The sequence below is a fragment of the Pongo pygmaeus genome, chromosome 2 (assembly GCF_028885625.2).
Source record: "Pongo pygmaeus isolate AG05252 chromosome 2, NHGRI_mPonPyg2-v2.0_pri, whole genome shotgun sequence".
In the NCBI taxonomy this organism is placed as follows: Eukaryota; Metazoa; Chordata; class Mammalia; order Primates; family Hominidae; genus Pongo; species Pongo pygmaeus.
The window spans coordinates 6,119,562-6,137,143 of record NC_085930.1 but is presented as its reverse complement, the minus strand read 5'-3'; the positions used below and the strand labels follow the sequence as shown (position 1 = coordinate 6,137,143).

At 35.8% G+C, this 17,582-nt stretch overlaps 1 protein-coding gene across 3 annotated transcripts in view; it reads left to right on the top strand.

The window, feature by feature from the left end:
- Positions 1–17,582, top strand: part of EPHA3 (EPH receptor A3) — a 367,831-nt gene that overhangs the window by 93,312 nt on the left and 256,937 nt on the right. For 2 of the 3 annotated variants that reach the window (XM_054482953.2, XM_054482954.2), the window contains exon 3: positions 15,826–16,486. In XM_054482953.2, the coding sequence (XP_054338928.1) occupies positions 15,826–16,486 (661 nt within the window). Of the gene's footprint in view, positions 1–5,983; positions 6,067–15,825; positions 16,487–17,582 lie in introns of all 3 variants that reach the window. The other variant, XM_063661463.1, reaches the window with a different exon arrangement.

Genomic DNA, 17,582 nt, shown 5'->3' with positions numbered 1-17,582 from the left:
AATTAGTCCCCTCTGCCTTGCAGAAACAATGTGGTTTACTGGCACTTGAACAGGTCTGAGTAAGAAGATCTGGTCTAGGTTGGACTTTAATTAGCTTTGACATTGGATGTGTTTCTGTCTCTCTCTCTAGATATCAATTAAGAAACCTGTAAAGAAAGTTCTCCAATCTCCTATAGAATCTATTGAATATTTTTCTATTTAGTAATAAAAGTGTTTGTTAGGACAAAATCTCTGTATCTGCTTTGACTTCTTCTCTGCTATGCTTTATGAAGTAAATGATGTTTTGTGAAAACCTCTGCTAACAAAAATACATGTATTTTTTATAGTCAGTATCTGTCTTCTTTTTTTTTTTTTTTTTTTTTTTTACTTTCAAAATATATATAGATTTTATTTCTTTAAAACAAACAATTTTTAAAAATATCAGATTGTTTATGATATGAAGTCATGGTTACAGTCACATTGCAGTTTACCATCTGTTCTTGTCCAAAATACAGGTCCAAGTTAGAGCCAGAATTGCAAAACGACAGTAAATGTCTGTTGGTCTTGTACAAAGCTCTTCTCAGTTAGACCATACTTTTTTTTTTTTTTTTCTTTTTTTTTTTTTCTTTTATTATTATTATTATTATTATCATTATTATACTTTAGGTTTTATGGTACATGTGCGCAATGTGCAGGTAAGTTACATATGTATACATGTGCCATGCTGGCACGCTGCACCCACCAACTTGTCATCTAGCATTAGGTATATCTCCCAATGCCATCCCTCCCCCCTCCCCGTCTTCTTGTCAGTTCACTCTCCTCAGACCATACTTTGCTCTAAAGCATCCTCTATAATACCTATACAGTTATTGAAATTCTGTTCTCTCTGGCAACTCTGACATTGTTTTTTCCTTATTCTATTCTCACCTCTGTAAATGCTCCTTTTCCAGCCGTATATACCACGCCGAACTTGAAAAACTTTTTGATGTGGGAACATTTCAATATGGATGTTGGAAAGAGCAATTTCGATAATACAGTACTTCCACTTCTCTCATCAGCTCATCGTTCTCTTCCTACCCTGTAAACACAAGCATTTCATAATACAGTTTCTGACATTTCATTTTTCTTGTATTTTTTCTTTTTTAATCATAAGATTTCTAAAACTTTAGTTATATGACTCCAAAATCTGAATTTATAAGCATGTAATTTTTTTTCTGAATTCTGGATATCCATTTCAACTTTTGAAAACATTTTCTTCTGTGTTTCATGTTGACATTATTAGATTCTACCCATATTAAATTTTTGCTCCTCTTCTTTGCATAAGTTCTCACACCTGTTTTGCTGCTCTTTCTGCTCATAACATTATTTCCAAGTCACCAGGACAGGTTCATATAAAACAGGAAAGCTGTGCAACTGAAGAGTTCTGGGTTTGAATCTAGGCTCCACCATTAACAGCTAACAGATTTAGGGGAAGTTATTGAACCCCTTCCTAAGCTTCATTTTGTCTCATCTATAGAATTAGTAGATGATGGCACCTGCAGCACAGGGTTTTCAAGGATAAAATGATGCAATGCCAGAAAGGCCCATTACCTTGAACATAAAATGGTCAATATGATTATCCAATGTTAGCTTAAAACCTCAGAGTCATTTTCAGGTTTTCAGTTTTCTCAAAGCAAATATCAATCATTTGTCAAGTCCTTGTCCTACTCCTAAAATATTTCTCTCATTCGAAAATTAGTTCATTTATTTGCTTATTCAATGAGTGGATTATGTGAAACTGTCCTGGGTGTTGGATATCAGTAATAAGCAAAATGAACAAGTCCTCATTACCTGTCCCTTAGCTAACCACAGTAACTCAGATCCATCTGCCTCCATTCCTCATCTAGCCCATCCTAAACACCCTTGCCAAAGCAATGTACTTAAATCTAATTGTTGCTTATATCTCACGAGTGATGAGAAAAACTTCCATTATATTGCAAACCATCCACATGGTCATTTCCCACTCTTCTAATTTTCTACTATTGTCTTTATAGCACCCAGAGTGATTCTAGGAAAAAGTAAGACTTGTCAGTCTTCTGCTCAGATCCCAGGATTGGGCTAAACTCTTCAACCCTTCCCCTTCCTTCTTCTCCCAGTCATTCTCTTTACCTCTCTCCTCTAAGGACATACAAGATACTGTCTACCTTGGGATTCTTTACTGCTGTTTCCTTTGCCTTGAATGATGTTTCCTGATGTATTCATATTCCTTTATTCACATAGTTCACCACGAAGTCTTCCTGTGACTTGTGTCATCCGTTGAGGTTTTATTTAAGTATCACATTTTCAGTGAAGACTTCCTAGGCCATTCATTTTGAAATCTTCCCCTCCTCTCAACATACACAACTGTGTCCTCTCTCTGGCTTCCTTCGTTGCTTCTCCTGAAAACATAACACTATGTAAGAAAACACATTTTAACACTTAATTTTGTTTTGTTGTATATCTCTCCCACTGGTATGGAAGCTCCCTGATGAGAGATTTCAAGTCATAGATTTCAAGTCATCATTTTCACTGCTGTAATAGCACCTCATAGAGTCACTAGTGCATAACCGGTGTTTGATAAATACATGTTGAGTTAGTCAATGAAAGATCAACTTCATCTCTCACTGCAGCTGCCCAGTGATGTCCAAATTCAGTTGGAATTTTGGGGGTTTTATGCCTTTTTCCATATCATTTCACCTGCCTGGAATGTGCTCATCCTCCTTCTTCCTCCTCATCTATTTTCGCTAGTCATAGTAGTCAAAATTATATATTTTGACATAGTAGTCAAAATTCTACTTATGTTTAAATTTCTTCCCTAAATGCCACCTCCTGACTGCTATTTTTTTCCTCTGGTTTTTGTACTGGGAGTGGCGACTTTCAACAGCATAAATCACATTCTCCACTTTTCTCTCATGTCCCACATCAAATCTATAAAATCCCGTGGCTCTACCACCCAGATGGTTTTGGAATCTGTTATTTTCTTCCTATTTCCACCAATGCTATCCTATCCAGACTCCATCCTATGTCACAAAAGTATTACAACAACCTCCCATCTCACTTCTTAGACCGTCACTCCTTGCTGTTTCTCTTCTGCACAGCAGCCTGTGACCCTTTTTTGACATGATTCAAATCATGTCACTCCTCTATTCAAACCCTTTACTAAATTTCCATTTGTCTAAGGATAAAATCCAGTCTCTCATATGACCTAAAAGGACCTCAATGACCTTCTACTCAACTACTTCTCTGACGTAATGTTTCATGACATCTTGATCATAATGGTAGCACCAAAAAACGGTTTTGTAGAATGTAAGGGCTCAATAAACATTTGTTTTACTCAGCAGGTAACAACTGTGTAAGCACTTACTATCGATATTATCTATTAAGCCACTAAGCAATCCTGTTAGAAAGGTGCTATTACTATCTCCATTTTAAACGTGATATACCTGAGGCTTAACATATTGCCTGATATGAAATAAAAACATAAAAGGAATACTTATTTTTATTAAAGTATGGAATATATCTCTTGACATGTTATGCAGATAGATGGCAGATATATTTTACTTTTAAAAAAGATAATAGTGAAAAGAAGTGAAGTCAAATATCTAATAAAATTACAGAAATATAGAACATGGTAAAGTGTGGAATACTATTGGCAAAGATTTTATTCCAGTTTAGAAGGGCAAATTTATCTTAGAAAAAAGACAGCAGACTCATTTCTAATAAAATTGTGGCTTGGGCACGGTGGCTCACACTATATTCCCAGCACTTTGGGATGCCAAGACAGGTGGATTTCTTGAGGTCAGGAATTCGAGACTAGCCTGGCCAACATGGTGAAACCCTCTTTCTACCAAAAATTACAAAGATTAGCCTGGTGTGGTGGTGTGTGCCTTAGTCCCAGCTACCGGGGAGGCTGAGGGGGAAGAATCGCTTGAACCCGGGAGACAGAGGTTGCAGTGAGCCAAGATCATGCCACTGTACTCCAGCCTGGGTGACAGAGCAAGACCCCGTCTCAAAAAAACAAAAATAAAAAAATAAATATGCAAAGCAGCCAAATATTCAGTTACCTTTTGTCAATTATATTTAGTGATTTTCAAGAGTGAAACAGACTTAGACTTGTCATAATTGTTATAGCCTCAAATTAGAAGAAACAGAAACTCTAGCAAATGAAAAGGAATAATAAATAGACAAACTTTGGATTTAAAATACATTTATACTATTTTATAAGGAAAACAAACTAGTATATTCCAGTGATATTTTTGGTTAACTCAGCTTTGTCAGCATAATAATAATGAATGTTTATTTGCTGCTTCCCAAGTGGCAAACACAGTTACAACCATTTTAAATGGGCAATCCAATTTTGTTCACAACATCTCTAGAAAATGTTAATTATTATTTTTCCCATTTTACAGATGTGTAAATTAAATCATACTCTATTGAATCTCTTAGTTATTAAGTAGTAGAGCTAGGTTTCAAACACAGGGTCTTTTATCTCTACAGGTTAGACCCTTAAATCTAGGCTCCCCAGGATACTCAATGGATAAAAGATTAAACATGTTTCTATGAAGTATTGTTGCTACCCTTGTGAAGAGAACAACAGAAGAGGTCTCTGTAGCTTTAAAATTGGTGCTATAAAACAGCTTGCATTTCAGAGAAGTGCTCTCAAAAATTACACTTATTTTGTTAAAAAGTTAATTTAGCTATCTGAAGATCTGTAAAACTTAGCATATGTTCCATAGTGCCACGAGTTAATTTCATTTCCGTCACTGGGAGTGCTCCGCAGGTATATTGTAAATTGCTATGAATTACTGTGGCTGTGACCCATTATCATAGCAGGAAATTGCATGAATCTCACAACTGATATGAAATGTACTGCTGTCACTGTTATGCATTAATTTCTAAGTAGTTGGCCATTTGTAATAATTCTGTAAATGTCCATCTTAGCACAGCTTTCAGTCTAGACAAGTTAAGCCAATGTGCATGGAATTTTCCTCATTATCTTCAAGCAGTTATACTGAATTCTAAAATTACTTTTTTATTGGACAATTTCACCTTGAACATCTTTCCAAGAATTGGAAACATGCTAGTCTCATTGTCCTGCTCTCTAATACTTAAGGGAAATTTACTCTATAAAAAGTAAAGCCATTTGGCTATATATGATTAGAAAGACAGAGTGAGAAAATCTCTGATGAATGTCAACAGTGTATTTTTTTCTTTCTAACTTGTATTGAATATATTAATGATTTATTAGATTATTTTTAAATCATATTGATCCTGACTTTACTGAGGTAATTTTCAGATGAGGGTACACTTCATCACTATAGTTTTAAAAAGAACATTTTTGCAGTAAGTGTCCTTTACATTATAAATAAACATATTTCACCATTTAAAAACCAAACCTTTGCAATGCAAATTATACTTTTCTTCTCTTTTCTATGATATTGACATTATTCTCCTCACAAGAAAGATAAATTCAAATAGCACACTTCAATGATACTTCTTGACAATGGTGAATTATATGTGGTCTCCCTATGTTATACTTTATATTTTAGCATATCATATCTGTTTCAAGTCAATGCTTCTGGCTAGAAATTCTCTTTGGTAAATCTTTGAGTGCTTTTAATAATTTTTGAATTTTTTTATTTCCACCCCACCGTATCTCAGGTTTTCAGATGCTTTTTCCTTTATCTTCCAAAATTATTTTCACCCTCTATTTCAAAAATCTGAATTATAAATTTACTGACGCATAGTTTCTAGAAATGTATACCTTCTTCTTTTTTCCTGTAAGTCTGTCATTGGTCTTATAGTTACTCAGTTAGGGATACTCTGACAGATAACTGTCTGCATTACTGATTTTCTAAATCCAATGCCTCATGTAGCCAAAAGCACACTTCTGTCTGTACTTTATAAATTACATAAGTTTGACATTTGGCACGTTGCATGCCATTTAATTTTAGTAAATTAAAATAGGGCGCTTACTTGGTTTTAGGCACAGGGCTAGATGCTTGGGAGCGGAAGATGAACAAAACCAGAGACCACGGAGGGCAGCAAGACTAATGAATCGAGAAATGAGTGAGTATGTTGTATATAAAATAACAGTAGATATAACTGGTAGACATTATGTTCTATAAGAACAGCTATCCTGTCTATCTCTGTTATAACTGCATTATCAATATACAGCCTGATACACAGTAGTCAATAAACAAAAATTTGAATGTTCTTGAAAGGAGAAATGGAGTCTAAATAGGACATTATTTCACAGAGAAAAATTAAAGATATCAATTTATTTATGTACGCGTACCTTGTCTATTTTTGTTGATGCTGCATCTTTCAGTACAAAAAAGAACCATTCTGAAATGTGTTTTGGTATATCAAAAATTCTAAGATAAGCTGAGTTACTATCTTCACATGTAGATATTCACTGTGTGCATTCATAAGAAAAAAGAGCATCTCTTTATAATCTTTCTGGGGAATGTTCAGTATATAATTATTCAACAGAAGTCATTTTAAGAAGTCTTGCCTGGGTCTTTGCCACGGTCTTCCTAAAGCTGTCCTCTTTTTTATTCTCTATTGTACCAACTCCCAGTCCAGAGCTAACCATGCACCTCTCTTCAGTAGTTTCTCACTGCAGCAAATGAGGCAGAGACACGTTGCACTGCCCAAATTGTTCCTGGCCTTACATTCCTAAGTATGCCAGGTCCTTGAATAAGGTAGTTTTGTCCAATATCTTTCATTGTAACACTGATGAGAAATAAATGTAATTCACAGCCAGGGACACTGTGTGAAGTGTTCACATTGTCACCATGGCTGCATGAGTTTTCCCCAGGTACTCTGTTTTTCTCCCGTAAACCAAAGATGTGCCCATTAGGTGAACTGGCATGTCTAAGTGTTCCCAGTCTGAGTGAATATGGTCTGTGTGAGTGTGCCCTTCAATACGATAGCTTCCTGTCCAGGGCTGGCTCCTGCCTTGTGCCCTGAGCTGCTGGGGTAGGTTCCAGCCACCCCAGCTCTAAACTGAAATAAGCAGGTGTATTAGTCTGTTTTCACGTTGCTATAAAAACACTACCTAAGACTGGGTAATTTAAAAAGAAAAGAAGTTTAATTGGCTTACAGTTCTGTAAGCTGTACAGGAAGCATGGCTGAGGAGGCCTCAGGAAACTTACAATCATGGCAGAAGGCAAAAGGGAAGCCAGCATATCCTACGTGGCTGGAGCAGGAGGAAGAAAGAGCAAAGAGGGAAGGTTTGCACACTTTCAAACAAGCAGATATCATGAGAACTCACTCAATATCATGAAAACAGAAGGGGAAAATCCACCCCCATGTTCCAATCACCTCCCACCACGTCCCTCCCCCAACATTGGGGATTACCATTCAACATGAGATTTAGGTGGGGACACAGAGCCAAAGGTTAGAGAATGAATGAATGAATGAATACAAATTATTTTAAAATAAAAATTTGTCATGTGTACAATAATCATACAAATACATGGCATTAAATGAGGCAGTACTGAGGCAGTACTAAGGCACTCGGCGAGCCACCGTATTTGCCGTGGTTTTTGAACTACACAGTGGGAGGAGGTGCTCCTTAAAGTGTTTACTTTGCAAATGTTCATTCCCAGATGTAACCCACTACCCATTCTGACCACTGTCTCGCAGCTATTCACCAAAAATTGGGTTAATAATCATCTTGTTTTCATGAATTTTTCTTAAATGAATCTGTACCTTACATTTATTTCCATGTTTAATATTAGAAGTGCTTTGAGTGTTTATTTAGAAATTTGGTGATGTTTTCATAACCAGAAATATGCCATGGGAAGTTAACTCTTGTTTATATCAATTAGCCCAGGGTAAAATTGGTTTTGTTATACATTGTTTAAAGTCACAGTTTCTAAGAATCTATCAAGGGTGTTAAGTGCGAACTTCAAGTACTTGTCCACATATCCACAGCCCACTGCCCTATATTCCAATCATACTGGAACCCAGTTACTTAAACAGGTTCTGTCCTCACATTTGCTAAGCCTGCTGACATTTTTTTTCCCTCTCTGTGTCCTCCTTAATTTTCACTTACAGAAGTTCCAATAATCCTATCTTTTCATTTCCGTATCCTTTTCCAGGACCTTCCTTCACATGATGATCTTTCCTTTCTCGATAACTCCTTGCAGTACCTCAAATACAGAACATATTGTCATCTACTGTATGTGTTATGCCTCCTCCACCAGCATCAATTTCTGATAAGAAAAATCACATTTTGTGGCCAAGCGTGATGTCTCACTCTTGTAATCTCAGCACTTTGGGAGGCCGAGGCAGGTGGATCACTTGAGGCCAGGGGTTAGAGACCAGCCTGGCCAACATGGCAAAACACCGTCTCTACTGAAAATACAAAATAAATAAATAAATAATTAAAAAGTAGCTGGGCATGGCGGTGCGTGCCTGTAATCCCAGCTACTCCGGAGACTGAGGCAGGAGAATCGCTTGAACCCAGGACGTGGAGGTTGCAGTGAGCCGAGATCGCCCCACTGCACTCCAGTCTGGATGACTGAGCGAGACTCTGTCTTAAAAATATATATATATATATATATATATATATGAAAAATTACATTTTACTTATCTTTTTACTGTACACAGTTTCTAATTTAAGCTTTGCACATATAAATATTTAATATGTCCATGTAAAATTGAATAAAACTGCAATTATAAGGGCGTTTTCAAAAATCACAAGTCACCACAGAAAATCACAGTGGAATGCTATCAAACTACAGCAAACTATAAAAATAGTAGCATGTCTAAAATCAATTGTCTTCTTCATACCAGTATAAATATGTGATTGAAACTTATTTCCCCACACACTGTTCGCATGTTTTTGTAATACACCTGTTTTGTCAGGTGTACTACCACCAGATGTGAAATAGAACACTGTGAGGATTTACTTGGTTTGTTATAATAATATCTTATCATTCCTTGTAGGAGGTAGAAGATGAGGTTATTCAGGTGAGCTTCTGTGTAAGGCATGTCTAGGCCTTGGCAAATCTGGAGTGAAAAACCAGATGGGATAAGGGCCTAACATAAGACCATGCTACAGAGACAGGGGAAGGACGACACTTTAGACGCAGTTTCTAAGGAGACCCAGAATTCATGGAAGCTGATATTGGAGAATCCTATCAGTTCAGGTAGAGCGCAGAAGTTAAAAGTCCAGTTGGCCAAAGGATATATAGCATTAGTTCTCAGTGTTGGGGGTTAGAATGTTAGAATCACCTAGGTTGTTTTTTTTTTTTTTTTTTTTTTTTTTATCTGGGAAGCAGTATTTTTGAAAAGCTTCCTGGTTCCCTGCTTAGCTGGAATTAAAAAAAACAATTACATAAAGGAATTAAACAGACTTAAAGGTATGGGACATTTGTCCAAAAGTGCAGTATCATTGCAACAGACCTGAGATCTCAGTACAGTAACCCTGAATTCCAGCTGGGAGGAAAATAACTTAAAGCTCCAGCCGGGCGCGGTGGCTCAGGCCTGTAAACCTAGCACTTTGGGAGGCCGAGGCGGGCGGATACGAGGTCAGGAGCTCGAGACCATCCTGGCTAGCACGGTGAAACCCCGTCTCTACTAAAAAAAATACAAAAAATTAGCCGGGGTCAGTGGCGGGCGCCTGCAGTCCCAGCTACTCGGGAGGCTGAGGCGGGAGAATGGCGTGAACCCGGGAGGCGGCGCCTGCAGTGAACCAACATCGCGCCACTGCACTCCAGCCTGGGCGACAGAGCGAAACTCTGTCTCAAAAATAAAATAAAATAAAATAGAAATATTAAGAAAAAAAATCTTAAAGCTCCTAGAATAGTGGAGCTGAGGCTACTTCAGGTCTTGTCTCAGTCTAGGGGTATTAAGGAACTAGAAGACAGAGAAGAAAAACACAGACATCTATGAACCCAGCTGCGAGGTTGCTGGGTAAAGTGGAGACAGAGGGGACAACATACTCAAACTTTCTGGAGACATTGTGCCTTTAATAGCCTGTATCTTGTTAAAACCACAGAAAGTACTGAGGTGTGCCCAATATTGATGAGAATTCTAAGCAGGGATCTTACGTGATTCTGTTCCTAGCTCTTCTCACTCTCTAAAATACTTTGTTGGCTTTCCTCATAATAATTCTGATTCTTTTACATTTGTCTTTGTTTCCCAGATCTTTTCAGTATACTTTGCCAAACTGTGATGTTGGCTTTTCTATATTCCATAAGGCAGTTCTACTACCATTACCAAATTTCTGCTGAAAACTTAGGGGCTAAAGGTGGTTGGGGACTGAATAGTAGCCATTATTATTATTAAGATAACTGTCCACATCTTCCCACATATGCCCTTTTCGGTCATATTTGTCTTCGGATCCTGTCCCACATCTTGTTAATCATAGGGATTTTCCAACATCAAATCTCCATCTTCTGTCTTCCCGACTCCTTGGCCACAAATGTAATTCTCTGATTTGACACACCACACAGACACACACACACACACACCACACAGACACACACACCACACAGACACACACACACACACACACCTCAAACAAAAAATAATTCTAGTCCTCATTTGTCTCAACTATTTGATATTACTCTGATCTTTTTATAATATACCTTTAGAAATATCTATCTGTGTGTAAATGTGTGTGTGTGTGTGTGTGTACTTTTGAGACCAGAATGGGCTAAGGAAAACTACTTATGAATAAATAGAAATATAATGATTTTTGTAGATATATTTGTGTGTGACACTTGACAGTGACAGCCTTGCTGTAAGAGATTCTGCATGCATGCTTAAAATGCTGCTGCCTGGTAAATGCCCAAATACTTCCAGGATGAAGACTGGATTTTGAAATGGCTATGAGTGTACAAGGGGAAATAAACATAAGAATAAAAAACTTGAGTGGAGAAAGGAATAACATGAACCAACTTAATATCACTTAAAATTACTGGGTGCAAGATTAATCATCATCAGCATTTTGTAAAGTGCAGAAATAGGTGTTTCTTATAAACCATTGAAATGCAAAAATAATGTAAATGTGACAATATTGCTGATGCATTTTCCTTATATTGTCATCCATAAATTTCTTAGAAACTGGTTTTAAGTCTTAAAAGGTAAATCATGATTATTTTGCACTCTTAATAGTTTCTAAATTATATTAGCTTGTGCACTAAATTTATTGCAGCTTCTGCTTCTCTTAAAGGAAGTGTAAACTTCCTCCTCACCTTACTACCCCTTGTTAGCAAATAACTAAAAATGTTTTCCATGAAAGTAATTAATATCAACAATAAATATAAATTCTTAATTACCATAATGATGATGATATACTAGCATAATAGTTATTAGGTTAAATGCCAGTTAATTATTAAAATATATGTTTCCCTCAAAAATATATGTTTGATTCAGTGACAAGGAACTGTGCTATCTAGAAATAAAAACTAAGAGCCTCCTTAGTATCTTATACTACCTTTGATGGTGGAGAGGTTTGGTGTGGTTATTTTCAGAATGGACTGTCCAGGGGGAGAAAGTTTGGATGCATACATTTCTTATACTTGAAATGATCCAGAAAAAGATGAAAATACAAGGAACCCGGTCTTGGCCTATGGGGTCTAATAATTAAAGCTTAAAGTCAAAATCTGGAAGCTAGGCTGAATATCAGAATTGTTGATTTTAATGAGTTAGAGCTTGAAAAAGTATTCTGAGCTCCTCTTTAGTTTATATTCCCTTTTGCTGAAGCTGTTACTGGTGGATACCAATCACAGAGATTTCTTGTAAGCATTAAGAAAATGAAGAGAAAGATGCTTTTCATCACCAAATTCTATGTTACCATTGCTATGTCTCCCTCTTTTTTTTCGTCTCTGCCTTGAGACAATTACTATAGCAGGATAGAATCTCTGATAATATATAATGATAATATATAATGAATATTATACATTAGTTCTTACAGTAGAAAAATGAATGAAACATGGGCATTCTTTACATTTACAAAGCATGAGCATTATAACAGCCACTTTAATTAATGATTTTTTCTTGTTGCTGCTGCTATGAGAAAATATTCATTTAAGGATTTTATTTCTACTGCCTTTAGTCCTCAGCAAATGCTAGAGTTAGAGACTTGTTGTTTTCACAAGTGGCCTGAGATGGCACATCACCATCCCTTACAAGCAATTTGGCCTTCATTACAAATTAATGAAGTGATAATTGCTCCTTGCAACCTTTTATGTGCAAAGAATGCCGGTGATGTTTGCATTATCTTCTTGCAATGTACACCTCTGTTTTCAAGGACTTGTAGTATCTTGCCAAATGTTAAACTACACTGAGATCTCCATAATTAAAATCATATTTTACATCAAGTTATGAAAATCTCTACACAATATGTTCTGTTTGATGTCCAGTAAAATGCTGTTCGTTGCAGAATAAATTTGCAAATGATTCATCAAAGTAACAATCTCATTTATTACTAAAAGGAAATATTGACTTAAGAAATTTAAAGTCAATTGGTTTACATTCAAATAATATTGTCACGATCGAACTTTCTATAAGATGATTGTGGAAAGCATTTATTCTCTAGAGTTTTTGCTACATCTGTACTTTAAAATGCCATTGTAGAACCAAGGTAATGATACTAGAGAAGACTCTATAAAACACTAACTTTTAACACCAGAGATTTTTGGAGCACCAAGTCTGCTGACTCTTTTTTTATATTCAACATATACATTCATTTTGCTTTGAATGTGACTGTATTATTATAGGCACCTCAATGTAAAACTCTAAGGACTGAGACTCTCATGTGATCTTATCTTCTTAAAAACTCAGTATATTACATACACATAGAGTGGATGCATGAAAATTGTATATTGGCAATTATTACAAATACAATGTGAATATTTTCTTTCCTTAAACTGACATTAGAATGTATCTTGTATATTACTTTTGAGATCCTCTAAAATAGTCTCAACTTGTTTCGTTGTTGAATCTCGGATGTGACAATGAAGCTAGGTCAATTTTGCCTCCAGAAAATGAGTGCCTATCTTGTAATTTAGATCCTGAATGATCAAGGTTTTTAAAATAAATAGTGCTGTTAACTTGTTTTGTTTGTAAGTTAATAGGTGAGCCATGAAGAACTAGAAGTTTTTAAACTGTGATTGTCACCCCAGTAAATTTCACAAATTGTTTTTTATAATTTAAGAATTTAGTATAAAAAAATTTCCCCAAATGAGGCTTAAAGGCCAAATAAATGTCATGTTCCTTTGCTTGTAATTACCAACAATTTAATAAATTAATATTTTATTTTATTTTGTGATTAGAAGGTGTGAATTAAAATTTCTGTGTCTCTAAAGATGGCAACAATAAAAACTAGGGACTGCTGAAGGAAAAAGGGAGGGAGGCAGCAAGATTTGAAAAACTAACTGTTGGGTACTGTGCTCACTCACAACCTGGGTGAGGGGATCAATCGTACTCAAAACTCGACCTCATGCGATGGACCAATGTAACAAACCTGCACGTGGCCCAAATTGGGAAAATATTCATACAGATGAATTTTAGGCAGTAATATTTTTTATTGTTTCTTTAAACAAACAAAGCAAAAAACATACAAGAAAATCATAACATAGTGTGAATAGAAATAGAAAAAAAGTGTTAATGCATTTTATATGATGTTGATTTAGTTAAAAGTGTTTAATGTCTATTGTTCCTGATGAAAATTATTAACTCCTTTATTGGAGAAAAATGTAGGAACACATTTATAATGGGCTTCACAAGGATTTTATTCATAAATTTAACTACAATATTTAAATATTTTCTCTAAGAAAAACATTTTGTTGTATTCCCATGAATAACTCTTACTTATATTATAAGAAAAATAATATTTGTGCATATACCAAAAGGTGAAGTTTTGTGCTCCATACTATAGTGAATATGAAGAGACCTGCCTAAAATTTAGCAAATGCCTATGAAACAAAATTAAACTAACTTTAGCATGTATCATGAATTAAATTTACAAATGAATAGTGGATTCAATAAGGGTTATAGAATACAGAAATTTTCTTAAGATTGTCAGGGTTATGGAAGGCATAAGGCAGAAGAATGCACAGTCCCATGGGGTTATACCGTAAGAAAGGTATATTCCGGATGGGCACAGTGGCTCATGCCTATAATCCCAGCACTTTGGGAGGCCAGGGCGGGTGGATCACAAGGCCAGGAGTTCAAGACCAGCCTGGCCAACATGGAGAAACCCCGTCTCTATTAAAAATATCAAAATTAGCCAGGTGTGGTGTCGGGGGCCTATCATCCCAGCTATTCAGGAGGCTGAGGCAGGAGAATCGCTTTAACCCAGGAGACAGAGGTTGCAGTGAGCTGAGATCGTGCCATTGCACTGTAGCCTGGGTGACAGGAGCAAGACTCTGTAAAAAAAAAAAAAAAAAAAGAAAGAAAGGAAGGAAAGAAAGAAAGAGAAAGAAAGGAGGGAGGGAAGGAAGGAAGGAAAGAAGGGAAAGAAAGAGAAAGAAAGAAAAAGAAAGGAAGGAAAGAAGGAAGGAAGGGAGGAAGGAAGGAAGGAAAGAAGGAAGGAAGGAAAGAAGGAAGGAAGGAAAGAAGGAAGGAAGGAAAGATTCCACAAGTTCCACAAGAAAAGAATAAAGGACAGAATATCCACCACATCTTTCGTAAACAATAAAAGAGTTTACATTGACAATAATACAATATGTGGAAATATTACTTATCTCGATTCAAACACTTAGAAAAATTAACATGTGGCTTAGGACCAGTTTTAAGAGGAACACAAATGTGAAACTTAAGAGTTAGAAAGTTTCTGCATAAATAACAGAGATCCCTAGAAAACTTGACATTCAAGAATGGCATGGCAAAAGATGTAGTTTCTTGCAAGAAGTAAGCAAAATGAGGCATGATAAGAAGAAAGTATGGACACATAGATAACAAAAACAATTGGTCTAATAGTTTTAGGATCATAAGTAACACACACTTATGATGCTAAGTTAAAAACTTCTCTAAATTTGTCCTAAGGATCACAGAAAATAGTGCTTCACTGTTCTCAAAAGTCTTAATGCTTTTAAAGGCTTTTTACAGTGATAAAAGTTGTACTAAGATAACCTTAACTACTATAAGAACAAAACCCCAAATATCTATCTATTTCTTGACTAAGAAAAAGTCCAGTGTGGGTGTAAAAGGCTTTAAGAATCGAATGTTTGCCATGTCTTCTGTTTTTCACACATAACTTGGTTATATATTTGGTGGGAGGCTGGGGGGTGAGGAACATTTGTATTTTTACTTCAGATTTTCTTTCACAGTTCTGCAACACATGTCCATTGAAATGACAGTACATTAAAAAATGTCATGCATGATGATACATAGCACAAATATCATTTATATTCACTTTATTTTACCTTATATCAGTTTTACCAAAAACCTGGCACAAATTGGGAAAAGGTTAATAAGCATGAATTTTAGGCAGTATTATTAATTTTTTCTTTTTTAAACAGAGAAAAACACCCAAAAACATATGAGAAAATAATATTATAGTGTCATTGGAGAAAACTGATTTGAGATTTTGATCCTGGAATGTTTGATTAGGCTCTATTAACTGCTAAGTGTCTTTTTCCTGAATATTCAACAAACTGCAATGCAATTGAAATGTGTTCATCAAAATTATAAATTACTTTATGTCCATTAACTCAGAGAACCTTGCAAATAAGAACGACAAACAAGAATGTTTTTAACGAGTAAATGATGATGTATTATATAGTGATGGCTCTGACACCCTTATGTTGTATTCTTTATCATTAATTCTGCCTCACTCTCTGTTTCTCTTTGATTCTTCAGTGGGAAGAGATCAGTGGTGTGGATGAACATTACACACCCATCAGGACTTACCAGGTGTGCAATGTCATGGATCACAGTCAAAACAATTGGCTGAGAACAAACTGGGTCCCCAGGAACTCAGCTCAGAAGATTTATGTGGAGCTCAAGTTCACTCTACGAGACTGCAATAGCATTCCATTGGTTTTAGGAACTTGCAAGGAAACATTCAACCTGTACTACATGGAGTCGGATGATGATCATGGGGTGAAATTTCGAGAGCATCAGTTTACAAAGATTGACACCATTGCAGCTGATGAAAGTTTCACTCAAATGGATCTTGGGGACCGTATTCTTAAGCTCAACACTGAGATTAGAGAAGTAGGTCCTGTCAACAAGAAGGGATTTTATTTGGCATTTCAAGATGTTGGTGCTTGTGTTGCCTTGGTGTCTGTGAGAGTATACTTCAAAAAGTGCCCATTTACAGTGAAGAATCTAGCTATGTTTCCAGACACGGTACCCATGGACTCCCAGTCCCTGGTGGAGGTTAGAGGGTCTTGTGTCAACAATTCTAAGGAGGAAGATCCTCCAAGGATGTACTGCAGTACAGAAGGCGAATGGCTTGTACCCATTGGCAAGTGTTCCTGCAATGCTGGCTATGAAGAAAGAGGTTTTATGTGCCAAGGTAAGAGCCTTCTCTATTTTTCTTTGAGTAATATTTCTCACCTGTGAGTTTATCATAGTGTCATTAAATGAAATGCACTCAGTCTCAACTCACTTGGCAGGAAAACATGCCTCAAACTGACCATAGTCTATTTATGGACTAAAATTAATTCCACTGGATGTGGTAATTCATGCTTTGCTGTAGAAATATTAAAGTAGTTGATTATACAGTGCTGGCCTGCACCCTATAAGAGGTGTTATATATACTATATTTAAGTTTTTCTGCTGTTTAATAACTAAGGTAATCTAATTCTAGACCACCTGAAAGAAAAACATTCTATCTTTTTATGTAGAAAGTTGAGAAATCTTTAGCACTCAGCTAACCTAATTCTAACAGAATTAGATTCTCTGGTGGTTATTTATGCTGGTGCTCATCTATCTTATAGCAATATTTACTTCATTGTTATAAAGTACAGTCTTTTCTTCACTGACATCTGGGTATCAAATACGTGTTTACTTACAAGAGATTAGTGCTTTTAGAAGATTATTTGATTTAAAAATCCAGAGCTGATGCCTCAATGTTTAATGTATACAGGCATGATTTTTAAGTGTCTTTTGCACCATGATTTGGCTCGTTTTAGTGCTCAAAAATTATGTGTATCATCCTTTAGGCTTGAATGCATATTTAATATTAATATAATATCACAGAACCAGAACTCTTTAATTAAGTTAATATGTATTAAAATCACTTTATATTTTAAGTGGAATCAGTTAAAAGATCATTTTATATAAAATTATGTATATCAGCTGTGCTTATCATATCATAATTTCACTTAATCCCAAAATTTACCTAGCATTAGGCAAGGTTTTATGCTGAAGAACACACTAAAATTGTTACTCAAATTTTAAATGAATAAATATATAGGAGAAGTTAAGCATATTGTCCTTGAAATTTTGTCCGTTTTAATGCCCTTGCTTGCTGTTACACTCTGTCAACTCTGGTGTTCTACTCCTGATCGCATAATCAGTCACTTTTCTCAAATGCATGTGGAATAAATGAGACTACTTTGTATATAAATTGTCCTCTTTAAATCTGGACAGAACATAATATTTTGCTT